General features: G+C 42.5%; 1 protein-coding gene and 1 long non-coding RNA gene across 8 annotated transcripts in view; one reads left to right on the forward strand and one right to left on the reverse strand.

Moving 5' to 3' along the window:
• MAP3K5 (mitogen-activated protein kinase kinase kinase 5) overlaps positions 1-19,087 on the reverse strand; it is a 244,579-nt gene extending 225,492 nt beyond the window's left edge. For 4 of the 7 annotated variants that reach the window (XM_074037096.1, XM_065543440.2, XM_005551944.5 and 1 more), the window contains exon 1: positions 17,716-18,398. In XM_074037096.1, coding sequence (XP_073893197.1) covers positions 17,716-17,721 — 6 coding nt within the window. In that variant the 5' untranslated portion in view covers positions 17,722-18,398. Of the gene's footprint in view, positions 1-17,715; positions 18,399-18,640 lie in introns of those variants that run through there. The other 3 variants (XM_074037095.1, XM_065543439.1, XM_065543438.1) reach the window with 2 other exon arrangements.
• LOC141410057 (uncharacterized) lies at positions 9,328-12,184 on the forward strand. The gene is made up of 2 exons (XR_012433485.1): positions 9,328-9,555; positions 10,829-12,184. It is a non-coding gene; the product is annotated as an uncharacterized lncRNA (long non-coding RNA).
• Positions 19,088-23,665: the final 4,578 nt, after the last annotated feature.

The raw sequence follows: 23,665 nt of genomic DNA on the forward strand, positions 1-23,665 counted from the left end.
CTGGTGACCACATATTAGGTATAGATTATGGCTTAAAAGTTGGGTAATACTTTTTGCTGTGGCTAAATGGGACAATGACAAGTCTTGAAAAAGTAATCTCAGACTAAATATTAAGTTATCAGAAGCTTGTAACCTAGTCCAGGTCTCAAATTAAGCTTTCAGCATGTAGACCAGGTAACTGAAAACTGAAAGCAGATGAGAGTCTCGAATTCTCCTATCATAGCCTTTTTCTTCTTCTATGCTCTCAGAAAACCTCCTCACATTAAATGTGGCATACCCTCTGGCACAGAACTCTCTTTAGGTAACATGCTCCTGATAATAAACCATGGAGAATAACCCAAAGAACATACAGTGTGAAAACAGAAAAATCATGATTGCTTCATACATCCCATTCCTACAAACTTAGTCCAATGTATCTAATGATGTTTTTAGAAGAACATACAAGCCTATTAAATAGTTGTGGCCTGGGAAAATTAAGGCATGGCAATATACAAATACCATAGTGCAATTTTGCTTGAAAATTCTCAAGCAATGTCACAACACGGTGGCAATAGCTTTTGTGTGTACACTGCGTTCCCTTCTGGGATCACTTGAAGATGAGATCTGGCCCTTCTTGGGCTACTTCAAATTAGAAGTTAACTTGCCTGCAAACAGGTAATGATAAGAAGATCCAATCCTGAATAATCAAGAGATTATCCATCAAGAAGAATGTTCATTATTTATTTAACATGATAAAAACCTACTTCTTTAAAAAAACCTACACTAAGTGGAGAGTCCTAAGTTCTACGAAGCTTGGAAATTGTGAGGCTGTACTTTCTCATTATTTATTTATATTTCACCCAGCAGTGAAAATGTCTCTCCAGGTAAACCAAGGAGATACATCAATATCTTAATTTTAGTTCCAAGTATATACACGATTCGGCTAAAGTAGAAGAGTGTCACTTGTATGCTATTAAGGTTTTAGGGTTGTTTTTTGTTATTTATTTATTTATTTATTTGAGACAGGGCATTGCTATCACCCAGGCTAGAGTGCAGTGGTGCAATTACGGCTCACTGCAGCCTCTGCCTCTCTGGCTCAAAGTGATCCTCCCACCTCAGCCTCCTAAGTAGCTGGGACTACAGGTGTGTACCACCACAACCAGATAATTTTTGTATTGTTTGTAGAGATGAGGTCTCACCACATTGCCCATTCCGGTCCTGAACTCTTGTGCTCAAGCGATCCACCAGCTTCTGCCTCCCAAAGTGCTGGGATTATGGGCATGAGCCACTGTACCTGGCTGCTATTAAGGTTTAACCTTCTTAAAGATTTCACAAATAGGCACTAAATGAGCCACAGGTGAGGATGTTATAAATTTAACCATAATACTTCCGGAAGGTTACTTAAGCTCAAACCTCAAACACCAACAAATTCTTCAGCTTGGAGTTGTCTGCCTTTTGCATGCCCTCTGTTGCCTTAAACACAGCCAAGATCCAAAGGATTCTATCTAAACTTCTAAACTTCCCATAATTCCAGGTAAGGCATTCTCTAACCTTGTCATTAATGAACACTGCTAATGTTTAAACATTAGCAGCTTTTAAATGCTCCTGCGATTTGCCTTTTTTTTTGAAACAGAGTCTCACTCTGTTGCCCAGGACTTATGTCATCCTCCCACCTCAGCCTCCTGAGTAGCTGGGACCACAGGGATGCACCACCACACCCGGCTAATTTTTTTTAAATTCTGTGTAAAGACACAGTCTCCCTATATTGTCCACTCTGGTCTCGAACTCCTGGGCTCAAGTGATCCCCCCACCTCCACCTCCCAAAGTGCTGGAATTACAGGCGTGAGCCACTGCACCCAGCCTGCCTTCTTAATTTGTATGTCTTCGCATCCTAGATTTCTTCAAAAGAATGTCAAAACATGAACTTTGTAAGCACACTATGTTCCTAAGCATGAATTTTTGTCACTTGTAACTTGATTCAACATAAATTAATCAAAATCAACACTGATGCGACAAATGTGCCCTTTTTTGAATATATGCTGAATGGATTGGTAAGCACTAACACAATGGTCAAGTTAAATGGTAATCAAGTCAAAATTGTAAGTGACTGCAAAGATTTCTTAATGCTGACAGCCCTTACTTTCAGACTTTGGAAATACAAACAACGCAGATCTGCAAAATGACATTCCAATCATCACCGCAGGATCGGTCCTTGGGTAACCCACTCACATGTCATATTTAATGGCTAAATGAATTTTCTATACTACTGGTTTTATAAGGGAAAGAAAAGCCTGGAACTCTGTTAACAGTCTAGGATAGTATTTCTTTTCCAATTTTATTTCAGATTTACCAACTGCCAAGTGTACTTCAAGCACATAAAATATTGGTAGCACTGAGTTGCTCAGCAAGAAAAGTCAAGCCAACTATTCTTATCATAACTCACGTGCAAGCTACGACCTTGTTCTCTTTCACTAGGTCAAGCCAAGCAACTTGTGCCCCAATCCTGCTTTGCAATAATATACACACACTAAGAGATATATCAGTTTTTAAAACCAGACTCCAGGCTCCTCTAGAGTATCTACAAATCTTTTTCTTACTCAAATTCTATGTATACAGTAAGCACTGGGTCACTATATATGGGAAACTGACCAGGAGGTGTTTTGTTGTTTAATTTTTTGAGACAGGGTCTCCGTTTGCCCAGGCTAAAGTGCAGTGGTGCAATTGCAGCTCACTGCAGCCTGAAAAATTAAAATCCTACTGTCCAGATTTGAAACCTCAATTTTCCCTGGATCAACCAAAGCTAGTTTCCCAAGACCAATTTCCTAACAATCTAGGAGATATCATGGAAGAACTAACGCATATCAACTGTATGTATGTGACTCAAAAACAATCAGAAATGTTACATAAATGTTTAAAAAAGAAATGTTATATAAAGTACACATTCATTAATGTTACTTAGAACCTTCAGAGGTAGCCCAGATTTTTCCCTTAGTCATGTTTTATGTATATCATAATACAGATATGGTTCAGCATTGACAATGCATCTACTACATCCACCTTTATTATCAAAAGGAACCTGGTTTGTTTATTTGCTATTCTTATTCTGGTCCAGCCTTTCAAATGCTTGGCATGCAGGTTGACAATTTTCTGTCAGCCAAGAACCACACACTCTACACATCATCAACAAGCAAGCAAAACAATTTTATTATGTAACACAGGTCAGAAAAATACTAAATTGAAATTATGTTGTTGGCATATTTTAATTATCTAAAACCTAGATTTTTTCACAAGTTGAAAAGACTAATACAAAGGACTTCAAATTCCACTACTAGGAAAATAACATATTTTTTAAAAGGTTCTAAATCTCAGGTAATAACTCTATTTGTTTCCCTAACAGTCAGTATAAACAAGTTCTTCTTAATTAAAGAATCATAATACCCCTCTTGGAAGTAAATTTAATAATATTTTATCTGTGTTTATAAGAGATCTGACAGGTTTTTAATAAAATCTTGGAATTTACATACGTAATTTTCATTATGATACTGATTTCATTAAAAAAATTAAGTGGGAGTCTAATGCACAGTATGATATTGTATAAGATTTTTTTATTTTTGATGCATTTTCACATCTTTTATAGCAGTAATAAACACTGTTCTCAAGTGTACAGTTCAATGAAATGATCTACATTATGAAGTCCTTAAAATATTCCCTTGAATTTTTTACTTATTCATTACTTAGTTCATTATATAATCTTGCATGTTGTAGGCTCCCAACAATTATTTATTAAATTGCTGAATTCAAATAGTAGACTATAAAATCATAAAAGGCAGAAATTACACCTTTTTAACCTAATTTTATACAGACCTTAGAAAGAAATCTTACAGATTTTAAGTAGCCAAAAAATGTCTGCTGATGTGATGTCTGTAATTATGATATTAATAATTATTTCAATGTTTTCAAATAGAAAATGTATTTCTGTAAGACAGGAGAACATAAGTTATAAGTGAATAGATTCTGGAATCTGACAGACTTGGATTCAAAATTGGACTCTGCCCCCAGTAGCTATGTGACACTGAGACCGCTGTTAGTAACAGTTTCAGGGGCTCAGTTTCCCCAAACAAAAAAAACTGATCAACTGATGCTATCTGCCTCATAAAGTTGTATTAAAGATTAAATAGGCTGGGTGCAGTGGCTCACACCTGTAACGCCAATGCCAGCACTTTGGGGGACAGATGCGGGAGGATCACTTGATCTCAGGAGTTTGAGACCAGCCTAGGTAACATGATGAGACCTTGTCTCTACAAAAAATAAAAATAACGCTTGGTGCAGTGGCTCATGCCTGTAATTCCAGCACTTTGGGAGGCCAAGGCAGGCAGATCACTTGAGGCCAGGAGTTCAAGACCAGCCTGGCCAACATGGCAAAACCCTGTCTCTATTAAAAACACAAAACATTAGCTGGGCATGGTAACCTGGGAGGCAGAGGTTGCAGTGAGCCAAGATCACACCACCGCACTCCAGCCTGGGTACAGAGTGAGCCTGTCTTAAAAACAAATAAATAAAAGATAAAAAATAAAAATAAAAACATAGAAAATTAGCCTGGTATGGTGGCACATGCTTGTAGTCCCAGCTACTCGGGAGGCTGAGGCAGGAGGATCATTTGAGTCTGGGAGATCAAGACTGCAGTGAGCCATGATCATGCCACTGAACTTTAGCCTGGGCAACAGAGTGAGACCCTGTCTCAAAAAAAAAAAAAAGATTAAAGAAGATAACGCATATAGAGTGATAGAGTGATTAGCACATACGCCTAGCACACAGTAAAGCATGCTCTTTGTGTATGGCTTGCTTTAATTTATAAGACCAAAGTGTCATATATTCAGCTTGTCAGCTTATGTAATCTTACAGCAGTTTGCTAGCCCTCTAAAATAAAATAAGGACCTTTTTCCTCCATAAAATAGGCTTATTTGGAGCAGTCTAAACTAATGAAGGTCCCATAGTAATAATTATATTATCCTAGTATAAGAATGAAGTTGGGTTTCCAGACACTGCAAGCATCCCACTAGCATATTCCTGACTTGGTTATTGCCACATGGCTTATATCTCTTCTCATATCCAAAACCTAGGGGACTGATATCCTATTGTCAATTTGTACACATTCCCTGACCTAAAATAACCATGACTGGGAATCCTGGTTAAAGCAAGGTATTCTGGGACCCTCTGAGGGCAAAAGGCTTCAGATGGCAGAGTAGCAGAGACAATAACAGGTCCTTGAAGTCAGGCTGAGTTCAGAGCACTTGGAGAGACAGGCATAGAGCCTGCCGAGAATGACCAACCTTCTGCAGGGAAGAGCTGTCAAAGACTTGGAAAAGGTCAAAAGGTACTGAGTATCCTTTCAGTGGAGGGCTGGGCTTAGGGCAGCACTCCCTCTGGGAATTATCTGATTTTAAAGGGGTGTGTACCTTTGATTGTCCTCCTAGTGATTTGGCTATTTTACAATGCTGTTGGGGTAAATATTACCTTGTGCAAAACTGATAGTAATGCAAATATTTTTTGTCCACAGCAATACAAATGAATATGGTTTGCTAGAGATACAATTGATTTCCACCCTTTAGAATAGATGACTCCAGCATTTATACTTATAGAATTGCCTTACATAATGTTAGCCAATTTTGCATCTATTAGCAAATTCATTTCACCATTCCTGATTTTGTATGTGTGTATATAATATTTGCTCTTCAAACTCTCCTTTCAACCAGTTTTAATATCTTTCTGGTTTTTCTCATTACATAATAAATTAATTCAATATTTGACATATGTTTATATTTGTAGAGAGTCGTTATTTTGGATTGTTGTAAATTATAGTTTAGAACATTGTAACGTGGCGCTTCCCGTGAAGAATGTACTTTCACAGGAAGAGAAACTGATGAGACAGAAAGGAGCTTTTAGTTTTACCCAGAATTATTTATTTTTCTAAGAAAGAAAAAGAAGTAAAACAAGTATGTCAAAATGTTTAATTGCCATTAGCTATTACATTTAGGTAGTATGTAGATGCATAAGTGTCTGTTAAACTATTTTATATACTTTCTTTATGACTAAAATGTTTCATAAATTTTTTTAATGTTTTTTCTAAAAAGAATGAGTCTGGTAGAGAGGAATGGGGAATCTAGGTCGTTCCTCCTGACTGCTTCCCTTAGCTTCAGTTTTTCCCATGCTAACAGATACACGTTATAAACCTTTATACTCCTGAAGATGTATGCCTTCTTCTGCTTCTTAGTTCTTCAATACATCCTGATTCAGTAAGAGGCATATTATTATAGGCAATTAATAATAAATGCTTACAAAATTTAATTACTTAGAATATGCTATCACATTAAGGGAAAGTGCATCAGACTCCAGAGCCAGCACATCTCAGGGAAACAAGGAAAGAACAGTCCCCAGGCTGTGCTGTAAACCCAGCTCTCTGGATCATTCTAGAGAAAGGCTGGTTTTGGCCTATCACAGTCCATCTAACCATCATGCTCAGAAAACAACCCAAGACTTGCCTGAAGAAAGCCCAATTCACAGCTTAAGGCCAAGCAACTGGCAACCACTATTGAGTTGGCTCCCTTGTTGACATTGACCGAAAAAGGTAAGTCAGCTTTTTGATTAAGGTGTCACTAAAATCTGCTAGCAAGAGGGGATCAGAAGTTGTGTGACTACTATGACTCTTCCTCATAATAATAACTGCCATCATGGACCAAAATATTAGAACTGATCCTCTTAAACAGAACATGTACTTCAGAATGTTTTGAAATGTTTTTCACTGCAGGTGGAAACTGTAGTATAGCAAACAAAACATCTGTATTGTTTGGAAGTTGGAAGACTTCCTATCCAACCACTTGATTTAATCTGGCCGCTCTCATAGCCTTTCCAACTGTAAGATATAGTTAATTACACTGCCACGCCTACTTATTTTATAAGAAATAGGATCATCTTATTGAAGAGTAAGATAATCAAAGGAGGAGGAGTAGCATTGAACAACTGATTCACTGATACTATCATTCTGACCCAACTGCATAAAATCACTGGAACCTCAGAGTGATCAAATTATATATTGGGAAATATCTAGCTACAGGCCAAAGCAGTGGCCCCTGGACATCAGAAATAGCACTCCCGTCCTGGTTGCCCCAGTTTTAAGCTGACATTTGTCATAATGACCATATTACAAAACTTGAGTGTGACATTAAGAGGTATTTGACATGGCCGGGCACAGTGGCTCACACCAGTAATCCTAGCATTTTGGGAGGCAGAAGCAGATGAATTGCTTGAGCCCAGCAGTTCAAGACCAGCCTGGGCAACAAGGTGAAACCCTGTCTCTAGTCGGGGTGGGGGGGGAGGCTTTTGACATGTAATAGCTTTGGATGACTTTTTTAAAATAATAAATAGGAGTAATTAGGCCAGGCACAGTGGCTCATGCCTGTAATTCCAACACTTTGGGAGGCTAAGGTGGGAAATTCCCTTGAGTTCAGGAGTTAGAGGCTGCAGTGAGCTATGACTGGGACACTGCATTCCAGCCGGGGAGACAGACTGACACCCTGTCTCAAAAAAAAAAAAAAAAAAAAAGAAGAAGAAGAAGAGATAAGAAAAAACAACAGAAACAGAAGTAATCAACATTTTTAAAGGAGAGAGAATTCTCAGGCTTAGGCAAAGACTTGGTTTTATATGGCTTGGGGTCAGTGGACAGATAACCTGATGCTGATTGATACTGACTAGGGCAGCTCTCCTCCATGTTTCCAGTTCTTAAGAGTTCACGGGTATAGAAGAGGCTGCAAGTATTGGAAAGTACTGGTATAACTGGTCTCAACCATTTTTAGAGATTGCCTGTACAAAGGAATATAACTTACTTCCTGTATGAATCATATACCAAAGGCAATTGCTTTCCTCGTTGTCGATGAACTACTGTAACAGAAAAGGTCTGCTTATAGTGGAGTGTTTTCTGTTACCCTGTGCAACTTCTGTGGCATTTAAGTTACACAGATCTGATCTACTATGATTTCATTAAACAAGAGATACCCTTCATATTTAAAATTCTCTCTCCTGTCTCCCCTAAGAAAATTACCACAATGCAGCTTCAGTTATTTCTGTTTTCCTTTGGAAAACCAAAAACACTACAAAATAAAATTCATATAAAACATAAGTGATCAATTATTTACATTTTTTGAACAATTAGACAAGATTGTGAAAATCGGCTTTGTCTCGTATCCTTCCTTCTTTTCCACTAACCTGGCACATATTTCGATCAGTGTCTCTAGTCAATACCTCTGGCCAAAGAGAAAAACTAATACATTAAAACAACTAGGCTAGGCGCAGTGGCCCACGCCTGTAATCTCAGCACTTTGGGAGGCTGAGGCAGCAGGATCGCTTGAGTTCAGGAGTTTGAGACCAGCCTGGGCAACATGGTAAAACCCCATCTCCACATAAAAATACAAAAATTGGCCAGGTTTGGCTGTGCTCAAAGCAAGAGGATCGCTTGAGTCCAGAAGGCGGAGTTTGCAGCTGGAGTTGAAATAATGCCAACGTACTCCAGCCTGGGTGACAGAGCAAGATCGTCTTTTAAAAAAATAAATAAATAAATAAATAAAAACCCACAACTACAGAAACCAATATATTACAGTCACCAATGGATTTTTAATTTATCATTTTGCCTTGATTTCCTTTATTTCCCTTTTATGCCACTAATAAAATTTTCAAGATCTTTCTCATATCTAGCCAGTTTCCCCACCTACTTATATACAAATTACAGGAAGATGAGGCTGTCTTCAAGATATATTTTTCCCAAAGCTGTGGGTTCCCAGTTTCTTCTGATAACCACATAGCTGTGGGTTCCTGCAACACTGCCCACCCCCACCACATTTCCCACTCTCATCTTGCCCCAGGTGGAGTGGGGCGACTGCTGGCACGTTCTACAGCCACCGTGAGGGTCCCATGGGTGACGGAAAGGGGAGCGTGTGATACAAGGCCCTCGAATGACCTCCTGGGAGGGGCCATCATTGCATAGCACACTGTCAGCCCTGGAGTCAGTAGCCAACAATGCATTTTCCTACGGTTCTCTACTTTCCTGGCTTCGGTTGGTGTTCGAAGGCACCATTTGGAGGAAGTACTTGGAAAGTAGTCACGATTGGTACCTCATGCTGAAGAGCCTTGCACATTTACTGGATTTTGTGCTTGTCCATCTCCTACCGCTTCACAAAGAAAGTATGAACCAATTTTATCCTGCAAACCAGAAACAGGAACTGAATGGGCCTCTAACCAGACCTCTGATACAGGAAGTAGGGCACAGTTCTTATAGCCACCAGAGGGGAACTGCCCTATAAACAGAGAACTCCCAAAAGGCAGGCTCCAGCCAAGGCCACTGGTGAGACAAGCCTGTGTTATGCACTTATATAATACACAGGCTTCACCTAGAGATGGAACCAGCTTGAACTACCAACTGATAATGTCTCAAGTAGACAAAAGGTGACCAAATTAAGGAAAGAAACCAGGATCCTGGGAGCCTAGGAAGCAGAGCTGGTCATGACAACATGCAGTTGATGATGTGGGGTAAGAAATTGGTACTCTAAAAACTAATCTATTTTTGTGCTCTGGAGTTTTCTTTTTGATTTTGCTTTTTTCCGTCCAATTTTCTAGTTAAGCTCTTTTTAAAAAATTATAGTTTTGCCTTAATTGACCCATTATCCAAAAAAGCAAGAAGCAGCACAGTGCTGTCGGTTTGTATGAGGTGGGTGGCAGCTGCCGCAATGGTGTGCCAGGGAACGTGAACAGCTCAGAGAAAAATCATGTGTTGGGCACCACTGGGATTTTTTTTTAAATCCTTTCCTAACCAGAGTTTTGCCTTACGAGTTTCTCCACATTTGCTCTTTTGATAATTTTACTAAGGTTCGTTTCTCATGTGAAGCAGTGGCTGAAAGGTGGGAAGGGGCTGCAGGGTGGTTCCAATCAGAGGCTCTTAAACACTACTCTATTGACTGGTGTGATAAAGTTTTCACTCATCCATGGAGAAATGGGAAAAATAAATAAAAAGTCATGAGTTTTTCCATACGTTTTCTGTATGCAAAGATCTGCCCTTCATTCCAAAGTTATGTGCCCCCTAATTTTTTTTAACATAAAACTTTCCTTTTTAAGAAATCATGGCAATAGGTGGCTGATTGTTGATTTTCTTCTCTCTCTCTCTGTCTCTCTCTTTCTCTCTCTTTCTCTCTCTCTCTCTCTCTGTCTCTCTCTCTCTCTCTCTGTCTCTCTCTTTCTCTCTCTCTGTCTCTTTCTCTCTCTCTCTGTCTCCTCTCTCTGTCTCTCTCTTTCTCTCTCTCTCAATTTTCCTCACTTTCTCTCTCCACTTATAACAACACTCTTATGTAGAAAAATTTAAACGTTGGCAAACACATGTCAGTCCTCCAAATTTTTTAACTGGTTCATGGGAACCACTATTTAGGACATACAGACTTTACCTTCTACTTCAAAATATATGAGATAATATACTTGGAAAGCATATTGAAAGTAGAAATGCAGAAGTGGGCTGGAAAATTTTCAAGAACTTCTCCATCTGGGATAGATGGGATACAAGGTTATGTTCTGTTTTGTTTTATTGTTTTACCAAATAAGATTAGAAGTCCTAAGGAGCTTTGCTGGAAGCAAGTTGAAGCCAAAGCCTGGCAAGGTCAGATGCCTCTCCAGCGAGATGGCATATTAACACATGAGCGACTTTTGTCACAAGCTCAAGTAAAGTGGGAACATACCATGGATGAGAATAGAAAAGCTAAGTTCTCACAATTTCAACTAGCATGTGCTTCCTTCCTGTTACCTATGATTGCTACAGGGTGAAAAGCTGAGTAAGAGATTGCAATCTGCAGTGAGCCAAGGCCCGGGCGGATGTGAAGGCTGGTGGCAAGGAAATGGGAAGCGGGCAGCCAAGCTAACCCTGTGTCCACTGAGGGAGTGAGGTGGCCTTGAGCACAGCAGTATCCCTGGGTCTTACATCAGCAGGAAATAGAAGGGGAAGAAGCCTAAAGGAAGTGAAAGTGTTGCTGGATCTCCTGCTGGCATTGCCTCCTCTTTCACACAGCATCCTGGTTCTCCCTGCAGCCACCTGATCTTCCCTTTGTCCCCTACCTCACCACAGTCCCACCCCTTTCACCACTCCAAGTTGATGCTTCTCCTACATCTGGCCAAGATGCTACTCAGAGCTAGATGAAAGCAAAAGTAATTGCTCTAATACAGGTTTTAGGTTTCAGAAACAGAATTTTCCCGAATGTTTAAAATGGTGAATGGTTCCATACACTGTGTTAACCAGGCTTCTTATAAGCTAGTCCCAGAATCTGCCCACCATGTGCAATAATGTTTCTACAAAAAGTGTGCTCCAAGCAAGAACCTTCAACCATTTAATCTGAATGAATGAATATATCCTCTTCAAGGTTCAGTGTTTTCATAAGCAAAATGAAAGAACAACAGACTTGATGTCTTTTGAAAAAAATTTAGGCCTGGGTGCAGTGGCTCATGCCTGTAATCCCAGCACTTTGGGAGGCCAAAGCAGGCAGATCACTCCTGAGGTCAGGAGTTAGAGACCAGTCTGACCAACAACATGAAACTCCATCTCTACTAATAATACAAAAAAATTAGCTGGATGTGGTGGCACACGATTGTAATCCCAGCTACTCAGGAGGCTGAGGCAGGAGAATCACTTGAACCCAGGAAGCAGATGTTGCAGTGAGCCAAGATCGAGCCACTGCACTCCAGCCTGGGTGACAAGAGCAAAACTCCATCTCAAAAAAAAAAAAAAAAAAAAGTATTTGGAAAGCTTCCCAGTTGGGATCTGTCCACCTACCCAGGGCAACACGATGATATTGACATCTCTTAGCTTTTACAGAATTTTCTGTCTACAATGCAGAGGGCGAAGAAGGGGTATTGTCAGCTTGGCTTTGCTGTCTCTCAGTGACAGTCTGTTGTATACATAAATAAGATGAATTTTCATAAAAGCATTAATAGAGCATTAGTTTCACCTCAGAAAGAAAATGAAAAAGCAAACTACAAGAGTAGTCAAAGAAGAAATTAAAATATAGGTAAATAGTAATCAGATCGAGAAAAATCAGTGCAAAGGTTTAACTTGTAATCTATTCTTTTTAAAGATACCAGTACACAAAGATTGGGAAAGTTTATTAAAAATGTTACCAAACTTTAAGTTCTTCTTGTTTTTTTTTCTTTTTTTTTGAAACAGGGTCTCATTCTTTCACCCAGGCTGGACTGCAGTAGCATGATCTCAGCTCACCGCAGCCTCAGCCTCCCAAGCTCAAGGGATCCTCCCACCTCAGCCTCCCGAGTAGCTGGGACTAAGTTCTTTTTCACTCCCTTAGGTTGAGCTATTCGAACATCACTGTTTCCCATGCAAACGTTGAGACCTTCATTAAGCTCTCCTTGCTTACCCTGCCATTTCACTTCAGGTGTCACCTCCTTTAAGAAGCTACCCCTTGCCAGGTGTGGCGGCTCACACCTTTAATCCCAGCTCTTAGGGAGGCAGAGGCAGGAGGATAGCTTGAGCCCAGGAAATTGAGACCTGCCTGGGCAGTATAGCGAGACCCCATTCTCCACAAAAAGAAAAAAAGCAAACAAAAACACGCATAAGAAGCTACCCTTGAGCCCACTGCAGCCTCAATCTGATTTTTGAAGCTGTTTCCTGGGAGCCCAGGGCATCCTGGCACAGAGGCACTGCTATGGCAAAGGCATTGGTCTGCCCTCCCCACCAACTCTGAGCTCTTCAGAGGCAGGAATATGATATATACAAGCAGTTCATTTAATCTCCATGAGCTGAAATGACTCATTTGTCTTAATAATGTTGTCATTTTAAAGTACAGAATTTGAGAGCTGGACAGAATCTCAAATACCAATTATTCCAACACTCCACTCTTTTCTGAGGCTTTAAATGACTTGCTCCAAGTTAGAAAACAATCAGGACCCGAAGCCAAACCTTGAAAATGCTGTTCTAATACTTTGTGCCTGCATCCCATGCTGCCTTGCCTTTGTAAATTCACAGGATTAAATAAGGGGATCCTAAAAGCTGTGTTCAATTCCCCCTTCACTTCTATGCCTGGTCAATTTTACAAGCAAAGAAACACCACTGGAGGCAATGAAGGGCCGTTCTCACAGTTACATGGTTCACAGCAGAGCTGGGATGAAAACTCAGATCTAATATGAGGGACCATGTTCTTCCCACTATCTCATAAAAACTCAACTTTCAAGTACAGGTCATGGGTGTAGAGCAAAGGTCAGCATGGCACAGGGGCCAAATCCTGCGGGCCATCTCTTTTTGAGTATGGCTTACAAGCTAAGAATGGTTTTTACTTTTTAAAATGGTTATAAAACAAGAAATCATACTTTATGAAGTATATGAAGTTCAAATTTCAGTGTCCATGAATGAAGTGTGGTTGGAACATAGTCACGATCTTTTGTTTAGGTCCTGTTTATGGCTGCTCTTGAGTAACAGGGCAGAGCTGAGAAGTTGTGAAAGAGACCTCAAGAAACAAAACCGCACACCTAAAACCATCTGATCTTCAACAAAGTCGACAAAAATAAGGAATGGAGAAAGGACTCCCTATTCAATAAATGGTGCTTGCTAGCCATATGCAGAATAAAATTGGACCCCTATCTATCACCATATACAAAAATTCATTCAAGATGGATTAAGGTTTAAATGTGAGACCTCAAACCATAAGAATCCTAGAAGAAAGCCTAGGAAATACCATTCCGCATCGGCCTTGGGAAAGAATTTATGACTAAGTCCTCAAAAGCAATCGCAACAAAAACAAAAATGACAAATGGGACCTAATTAAACTAAAGAGCTTTTGCACAACAAGAGACACTATTAAGAAAGTAAACAGACAACCCTCAGAGTGGGAGAAAATATTCACAAACTATGCATTTAAGAAAGGTCTACAAATCAACAAGCAAAAAAACAAATAACCCCATTAAAAAATAGGCGAAAGATATGAACAGACACTTCTCAGAAGAAGACATACAAGCAGCCAACAAACATATGAAAAAATGTTCATCATCACTAATCATCAGAGAAATGCAAATCAAAACCACAATGAGATAACATCTCACACCAGTCAGAATGGCTTTTGTTAAAAAGTCAAAAAATAACAGATGTTGGTGAGGCTGCAGAGAAAAGGGAACACTTATACACTGTTGGTGAGAATGTAAATTAGTCCTGCCACCGTGGAAAGTACTTTAGAGATTTCTCAAAGAAATAAGAGCTGAACTACCGTTCGACCCAGCAATCCCATTACTAGGTATATGCCCAAAGGAAAATAAATTGTTCTATCAAAAAGACACCAAAACCAGATATTGCATGTTCTCACTTAAGTGGGAGCTAAACACTGGGTACAAGTAAACTTAAAGATGGGAGGCTGGGCGCAGTGGCTCACGCCTGTAATCCCAGCACTCTGTGAGGCCAAGGCGGGCAGATCATGAGGTCAGGAGTTCAAGACCAGCCTGGCCAACATGGTGAAACCCTGTCTCTACTAAAAAAACAAAAATTAGCCAGTCATGGTGGCATGCGGCTGTAGTCCCAGCTACTCGGGAAGTTGAAGCAGGAGAATCGCTTGAACCTGGGAGGCAGAGGTTATGGTGAGCCAAGATCATGCCACTGCATTCCAGCCTGGGCAACAGAGCAAGACACTATCTCAAAAAAAAAAAAAGGCTTAAAGATGGGACCAACAGACAGTGGGGACTACTAGAAGGAGAAAAGAGAGGGGGCTGAAAAACTACCCACTGGGTACAATGAAATTTTTTTTCATTCATACCCCAAACCTCAGCATCACATAATGTATCTCTGTAACAAACCTGCACAAATACCCTCTGATTCTCAAGTAAAAGTTTTTTAAAAACTGCAGTCTAAAATATTTAGTATCTGGACATCTCCAGAAGTTTGTCAACCCCTAGTGAGGAAGAATAAGCCCTCTTAGAAGTCAGAAGAAAATAAGTTCTACTACCATCAAACTCCACAGCCCTTAGTTTAGAAAAAACAAAGGGAGGCTGGGTGAAGGGCTCACGCCTGTAATCCCAACACGCTGGGAGGCCAAAGCAGGAGCACTGCTTGAGGCCAGAAGTTTGAGACCAGTCTGGGCAACATAGAAAGACCCTGTCTCTACAAAAAAATAATAATAAAATAAAATAAAATTAGCCCAGTGTGGTGGCTCATGCCTCTAGTCCCAGTTACTCAGGAGGCTGAGGCAGGAGGATCACTAGAGCCCAGGAGTTCGAGCCTGCAGTGAACCATGATCATGCCACTGCACTCCAGGCGGGGCAACAGAGTGAGACCCTGTCTCTAAAACAAATAAAATAAAATAAAAACAAAGGGTTTAGATGAAACTGATGCACTACCTTCATTCTGTCACATTTTCATGCTTTCATGCTGAATGAGAGGGCACTCATCCTGGGAGTTCATGCCACCCAGATGGGCAGGGGTTAAACTGAGACCTGTCTAGGTTGAAAGAAGCAGTAGGAAGGCACAGGAACAAGAGGCTTCCAAGAGCATGCCCTCCCCTCTATTCCAAATGCACCTAAATGCCTGGTAAGATATTTGCCAGCTCACTCACGTGATTCCAAGATAGGGAGCTTCCCTTGATTCTGAGAGTAACTCAGCCCACCTAAATGGAGGAAGCAAGGGCCAAGCACGACCTTTTTTTTTTTTTTTTTTTTTTTTTTGAGACAGAGTCTCATTCTGTCACCCAGTTTGGAGTGCAATGGTACAATCTCGGCTCACTGCAACCTCTGCCTCCCAGGTTCAAGTGATTCTCCTGCCTCAGCCTCCTGAGTAGCTAGGACTACAGGTGTGCACCACCATGCCTGGCTAATTTTTGTCATTCTAGTAGAGACAGGGTTTCACCATGTTGGCCAGGAAGCTGGCCTCAAACTCCTGACCTCAGGTGATCCACCTGTCTTGGCCTCCCAAAGTGCTGGGATTACAGGCGTGAGCCACCACACCTGGCCCAAGCACAACCTTTTAGGGTCAGCCACCTGAAGTGGAATCCTACATTGGCCACTTACTCCCTATGAATCCTAGGGCCAGTTAGGGATCCCTGGGTTTTCTCACCTAAGAAGGTAAGTACTTCCTTCACAGGCTTGTTTGGAGGATTCAATGAAACACACTCAAACTTCAGCTCCCTTCTAATCATTCTCTCTCTCCCTTTCCCAGAGACAGTATTTGGAGAGTAACAGAAACCAAGCCTTGTTAGGAAAGTTTCTTTCAAATTAGCTTAGAGTTAAAAAAAATTTTTTTTCTAGAGCCCTAGAAAAAAACGCCCAATCAGTGCAATAAAAATAGGCTCAAGTGTTCAGTTGGGTATTTTCCTCTCATAAGTTCTTTGAAGCTTCTTCCAAATTATAATCCAAAAATAAGAGCGCTATAATTTTTAGAAAAGTTACGTTGATGTAACTTTTATAGCAAGCTACCCAAAGAATCAAGCTATAATACATTATAGCCATGCTCAGTTATGAAGACCAAAACTATTTTAAAAATACCAGAACCAGAAAGTCCTAGTTTATTTAGTCTGGCTTCCTTAACATGAAGTTCTTGTTGTTCTTAAAATACTCAGCTTTGGCTGAATTCCAAAACTGACATAAGCGTACTTCAGGTGTTTGGAAGATACTGAAGAGAATCAGAATTGAAAACAAGATTGGAAAATAAAGCCTTTTATGTGATCACAAATGCAAGAAGTGTACTGTTTTGAAACCATTAAACCAAGTTTTTACCCACAAATGTAAACTTAAATATGTATATATTCTCAACACTGGACGTACAGGAGGCTAAAGGTTAATTTCGATAGCATGGTATTATTCCTAACATTTGCAAACAGCTAATTGCTTCAGTTACTAGAACTGCCTTAACGTTTTCTGAAATCTGAGATAGGTTGAAAAGATACATTTCTTTCATGGATTATGCTAGCAATCACTTTAATGGCCAAACTAATCTTATTACTAGGATAGCATATAGGTGTTTTAGACAATGTTAAATTATAAACTTTCTAGCCCATCATGGTTTATGGGATAACAAAAAACAGGCCCTGGTTCTTTCACCAAAATCCTTACAAAGATAACACACAAGTTCAGTGTAAGTTGTGATGTTATTGCCTTTGGAAGCACTGTAATTACTTCAAAGTCTGGGTTGGTGAGAGGAAATTCAAGCTACTAAAACTTATTGAGGGTAAGGTGTGTTGCGAAGCTCATGATACGGCGTGCAAATTACTATAGTTACACTCTGCGTGCATGGTATGTCATCGTTCCTGTACTCTCAAATACTACACGGAGAAAAGGAGAACCTCATCTAAAACGGTCACAGGTATATGCAGAAGGAAAACAGGGACCAAACCTCACAGAAGCGAAACCGAGACACTGAACGGAGAAGGACTGACTGGGGCAAATATCTCTCACTGCTAGAGAACAGTTCAAGTCGATCGCAGGGACCCAGGGCTCCAGCGTTGGGCGGTGGGTGGATCCATGGGTCTCTCGCACAAATACAGACTCTTTCACAAACACACACGCTCTCCCCGGAGCAGCAAGCGACAAGAGCAGTCACGCAGCAGCGCTCGCTGCCCCCAAAGTGGGGCAAGAAGTAAATGCTTCCCGCCCAGAAAAATGAAATGCCCCGAAGACGGCCAGATTAAACGTGGGTCCCGACCGCGCGGGATGGCAAAGGGGTCACACACGCACCTGCATTGTAAAAGCGGTCCAGGACGGTGGTTTCACCAAAGTCGAGTTTCCCAAAATGCAGGGTTTCCAGGGTGGCGCCCACCGTCTCGCACGCCTCCCGCAAGCTCTGCAGGGCCTCGCTCTCGGCCACCACCAGTTGCCCCTGGCTCGCTTCGTTGATCACATATGCCACCGTGGTCCGTCGGCTGCCCCCGCCAACAGAGCTGCCCCGGCCTCGGGTGGCACTGCTCGCGGAGGTGGCCGCGGGACACCCGATGCCTGGGGCGGCGGCGCTCTCCACGTTCCAGAAGCTGCCCGGCGGCGGCGGTGGCAGCTGGTGCTCCTCGCTCTCGCCCACCGCCGCCGCTCCTCCCCTCCTGCAGATGCCGCCCTCGGGGATGGTGCAGAAGCCCGAGGGGGCGAAGGGTGGCACGGAGAAAGTGATGCCCTCGCCCGCCTCCGTGCTCATCTCTCCGGGCCGGGCAGCAACGGCGGCGGCGTCCCCCGCCCAGCCGCACCGCCTGGCCAGCCACAGCTCGGGGCTGCTCCGCGCCCGCCGGGCTAAGCAGCTGCCATCGCGCGCCGCGCCCTCGCCGCCTCGCCGCCGCCTCCTCTCCGGCGCCCTCTCCCCCGAGGGCACGCCGCTGCCCGGCGGCGGCTCGCTCCTCCTCGGCGCCTCCGTGGCCGCGCCGCTCGCCCTCTGCAGGGTTTAGAGTACAAGGGGTGGGGAAGTCGGGTGAGCGGGAAGGGACCGAGCTTCCTTTTCTCGGCCGGCTGACAAGTCGGCTCACAAACCTGCGCTGCGGTGCAGCTCAAGGGCGCCGCGCTCGGGGTGCAGCCCGCGCTTGCCACCAGCCGCGCCGCACAGCCCAGCTCCTTCCGTCCCGGCCGCTCTGGGAGGAGCCAGGAAGGGCGCCCCCTGGGTGCGGAGCTACCTGGCGCGCACCTTACGAGCGGGCGGGCTCCCCGGGCGACGTCCCGGAACAGCAGCAGCGGCAGCCGAAAGCACCCTCCTCCCTCCTTGGCGGCAGCTCCCCTTCATGGGCTGGATTTCCTCCTACTCGCCCGACCTCGTTTCTCTTCCGATCGCCTCCGTCGCGTCGTCCCCGCGCCAGCCTCGTCGCTCCTAGCAGTCGCTCTCACTCTCCCCCACCAGCTTCTGGCCACCCACTCGTCGCGGCACCCGGGATCAGGGCCCGCCCCCAGGTAGGGCGCTGCTAGGAAGCTCGAGCCCGGACGAAACCGACCGCGCTGCGGCCCTCAGACCCCAGCCCTTCTCTGAGTGCCGCCCGTGGCATGGGGTCCCGGTCCTCACCCACCCGGCCCCCAACTAAGAAGACCTGGAGCGCAAGCGATTATAGGGTGGCGCAAAAAGTCTCTCCAGCCAATACTCGGTCCTCGGAGTCCGCCCCTGAAGCATTTCCAGTGTTCCCCGCGACGAGGGCGCCCCCCTCCGGGCCTTGGCGGCCTCGTGGACTGGGACCGTGCGAGGCGCTGGCAGGACAGGCTCCGGGAGACGGACGTTGCGCGAGGCAGGAGGTTGCACATAGCGCCCTGGACCCAGGGCCTACACCGGAGGGTGCTTCATTAGTGACTGTGGCACTCCAGAAGTGGCAGGCCAAATTTATCAGGTTCTCCCATGTACCTTTCCTTTTAAAATTTCCAGTGGCTCATTCCGTTATGAGTAATGAGTAATTGATTAGTGCCAACTGCCGAAGGACTTAGCATTCTCATTTAGGATCTTAATTCCCCCACAAGCGCCAGATACTTACTTAAGATAGAAAATGGAGTCTATACCCGACTCCACAAATTATCAGCAAGATGAAACAGGAGAATTACGTGACCTATTCTATTTTTTAAACTGCATCACTCGAGGAGGGGAGGGAAATACCCAGATTGTTTAAGAGCAATCAAAAAAGTACCTGCTTATTTGGGGAGCAAAGAACAGATGTGTAAGTTCCCAGAGAACCCCAGAATGCTGTAATTGTTAGGAAAGCCAGTGCAAGTTACAACTGAGTAAAGAAATAGGTTTTGTATTTCCCGTCTCCAGGAACTGAGACTGGTGAGTCCTATGAAAAGGGCAGAAGAAAATGTAAATTACTTTTTTCTTTTTTTCTTTTTTTTTTTCTTTGAGACGGAGTTTCGCTGTTCTTGCCGGAACGGTAGTGCAATGGCGCGATTTCAACTCCCTGCAACCTCTGCCTCCCGGGTTCAAGCGATTCTCCTGCCTCAGTCTTTCTAGTAGCTGGGATTACAGGCATGCGCCAACCACGCCCGGCTAATTTTGTATTTTCAGTAGAGACAGGGCGAGGCAGGGAGGCTTCACCATGTTGGCCAGGCTGGTCTCGAACTCCTGACCTCAGGTGATACGCCCGCGTTGGCCTCCCAAAGTGCTGGGATTACAAGTGTGACCCACCATGTCCAGCTATGAATTACATTTCAAACCGGGTAATAAGGAAGGATAAAATAATTGAATACTAAAGAATTAAAGGAAAGGCTGGGCGCAGTGGCTCATGCCTGTAATCCCAACACTTTGGGAGGCCGAGGCAGGCAGATCACTTGAGGTCAGGAGTTCAAGACCAGCCTGGCCAACATGGTGAAACTGCCTTCTCTACTAAAAATACAAAAATTAGCTGGGCGTGGTGGCAGCCGCCTGTAATCCTAGCTACTCGGGAGGCTGAGACAGGAGAATCGTTTGAACCCGGGAGGCAGAGGTTGCAGTGAGCCAAGATGGCAGCACTGCACTCTAGACTGGGCAGCAGAGCGAGACTCCATCTCAATTAAAAAAAAAGAGAGAGAATAAAAGGATTAAAGGAAAGAGTTTTAAAATTTTCTCCAAGGTGGGAGGATCGCTTGAGTCCAAGAGTTCAAGATCAGCCTGGACAACATATCGAGACCACCATCTTAAAAAAAGTAATAATTAAAGGAAGGCAGGAAATAGTCGTGAGGTAAAACACCTACCAGCTACACAACTGTATCCTCAATGAATCAATGTGACATTAGATTTTTCTAAAGGTGTATAAAATAATAGAAGTAAATTCTTAGTAAGGAAACTTTATTTTCTTCATGTAAAATGGAATCTATGTGACCCACACTAGCTTTTGGAATTAATATCAATAGTAAAATATGTAGTTAGTGAATCAGTGATTATACTGAAAGAAAATGTTGATGAGCTACTAATGGTTATGTGCCTTTTAATATTTTCAACAACTTGTTAAACCTCCAAAACCTTGTAGGAGTAAGATAATCCTCCCCTCCATCCTCACCAAGAACAATAAACTCTGGAAATCCATGAGGGTCATGTGTGGAAAACTAAAATGCCTAAATGTTCAAGTGGCATTTTACTGTAGAAATACAAAATCTGAGATTATATATCAAGCTATTTTCCAAAGCCATAACTTTTTATACCCTCTCACTTTGTGCTTTCCTTCCAGATCCTTTCAGAGCCATTTTCATACACAATTTTTATTTTTTGTTTTACTTTGCTGGCTTTTTTGATTTATTAACTTTAAATATGTTTTTGATGTTAGGCACCCAAACCCCAATACAATGCTGAAATACTGCTGCTTCTAGCTGGCCCTGAGATTCTCCCTCTACCTAAAAGGCACAGTTTAGGTAATTTATGTTCCATAGCATAGGGTTATGAGATAATGAGGAACTCGCTGGCAAGATTCTGGAAGAAAGGACAGGAATCCGAAGGGTGAGTCTACAGTCAGGGTTCCCTTTGGCTTTAGGATTTTTGTGGATCTGAATTAGGCAGCTGAAAGGCTGAAGTGAATTCTTTTTAATGAAAAATAATGGTATTTTGCAAAACAAAACAAAAAGAATGGTGACACTGTTGTGCATTTTCACAAATCTTTTTAATGTCTGGCTTAATAGATGACAGTGGATTCTCATTTCTGCTTCTACATTCCTGCTGTTGCAGCATGTTGTTTTGGTTGAAGGATATGAAGAAAATCTGGAGAAGTTTCTGAAGTGTAGGAGGTATTTGAAGAAGTATATGAAGAAAATACTCTGGGAGGAGTACAGTCACTTCCACTGTGAAGGCACACATGAGTTCCTAAAAATCACTGAACTATGCAAAATAGGGCTTTTTTAAAAGTAATTTCAAGTTTTATTTTAGACTCGGGGGTACATGTGCAGGTTACATGGATATATTGCATGATGCTAAAGTTTAGGGTACAATTGTTCTTGTCACTCAGGTAGTAGACATAGCACCCAACAGTTAGTTTTTCAACCCTTGCTCCTGCCTTCCCTCCAGTCCACAGTGTCTATTGTTCTCATCTTTATGTCTCTGTGTATCCAATGGGACCATCTCCTGGGAAGGTATTAGGACCCACAATCAGAAAGGTGGGGGGTTATTAGCAGGTAAAAGGAGAGCAGGAAAAGGTCAGAGGCCTGCCTCTGAGGCCTAACACACTCAACATAACCAAAGACTATAACAAGGATTGTGGGAGTTACAAGCCAGAAACCACAGATGAAAACCAACATATATCATAACACCACACTCTGTTCATAGTCTCTTTTGTTGTGCAGAAGCTGTTTAGATTAGGTCCCACTTGTCAGTTTTTGGTTTTGCTGCAAATTGCTTTTGAGGACTTAGTCATAAATTATTTCCCAAGGCCTATGTCTAGAATGGTATTTCCTAGGTTGTCTTCTAGGATTCCTAGGGTTTGAGGTCTTACATTTAAATCTTTAATCCATCTTGAGTGAATTTTTGTATATGGTGATGGGTAGGGGTCCAATTTTATTCTGCATAAGGCTAGCCAGCACCACTTGTTGAATAGGGAGTCCTTCCACATTGCTTATTTTTGTTGACTTTGTTGAAGATAAGATGGCTGTAGGTATACGGCTTTATTTCTGGGTTCTCTATTATGTTCCATCGATCTGAGTGTCTGTTTTTGTCCCAGTACCATGCTGTTTGGGTTACTGTTGCCTTACAGTACAGTTTGAAGATGGGTAATATGATACCTCTGGCTTTGGCTTTATTCAGGCTCTTTTGGGGTTTTATTTTATTTTATTTTTTCCTGCTGTTCTACAGGCTCCTTTTTGGTTCCATATGAATTTTAGAATAGTTTTTCTAATTCTGTGGAAAATGATGTTGGTAGTTTCTTAGGAACACCATTATATCTCTAGATTGCTTTGGGTAGTGTGGTCATTTAAACAATATTGATTCTTCCAATCCATCAGCATGGAATGTTTTTCCACTTGTTTGTGTCATCTATGATTTCCTTCAACAGTGTTTTGTAATTCTCCTTGTAGAGATCTTTCACTGCTTTGATTAGAAGTATTCTAGATTTTGCGTGTGTGTGGGGCTATTATAAACGGAACTGTGTTCTTGACTTGTCTCTCGGCTTGAACGTTATTGGTTTATGAAAATGCTACTGATTTTTGTACATTGATGTTGTATCCTGAAACTATACTGACATTGTTTATCAATTCTAGGAACCATTTGGTGGAGTCTAGGTATAGAATCTTATCTTCAGGGAACGAGGTGCAGTGGCTCATGCCTGTAATCCCAGGACTTTGGAAGGCCAAGGCGGGCAGATCACTTGAGGCCAGGAGTTCGAGACCAGCCTGGCCAACACAGTGAAGCCCCATCTCCACTAAAAATACTAAAAAACAAATTAGCTGAGCGTCTAGTCTGTAGTCCCAGCTACTTGAGACGGAGGTTGCAGAGAGCCGAGATCATGCCACTGCACTCCAGCCTGGGTGACAGAGTGAGACTCTGTCTTAAAAAAAAAAAAAAAAAAAAAAGAGATTCTTATCTTCAGGGAAGAGAGAGCATCTGACTCCTTTTCTTATTTAGATGCTTTTTATTTCTTTCTCTTGCCTGATTGCTCTGGCTAGGACCTCCAGTACTATGTGGAATATTGAGAATGGGTGTCCTTGTCTTGTTCCTGTTCTTAAGGGGAATGTCTTTAGCTTTTGCCTGTTCAGTATGTGTTAGCTGTGGGTTTGTCATAAATGG

The sequence above is a fragment of the Macaca fascicularis genome, chromosome 4 (assembly GCF_037993035.2).
Source record: "Macaca fascicularis isolate 582-1 chromosome 4, T2T-MFA8v1.1".
NCBI lineage: Eukaryota > Metazoa > Chordata > Mammalia > Primates > Cercopithecidae > Macaca > Macaca fascicularis.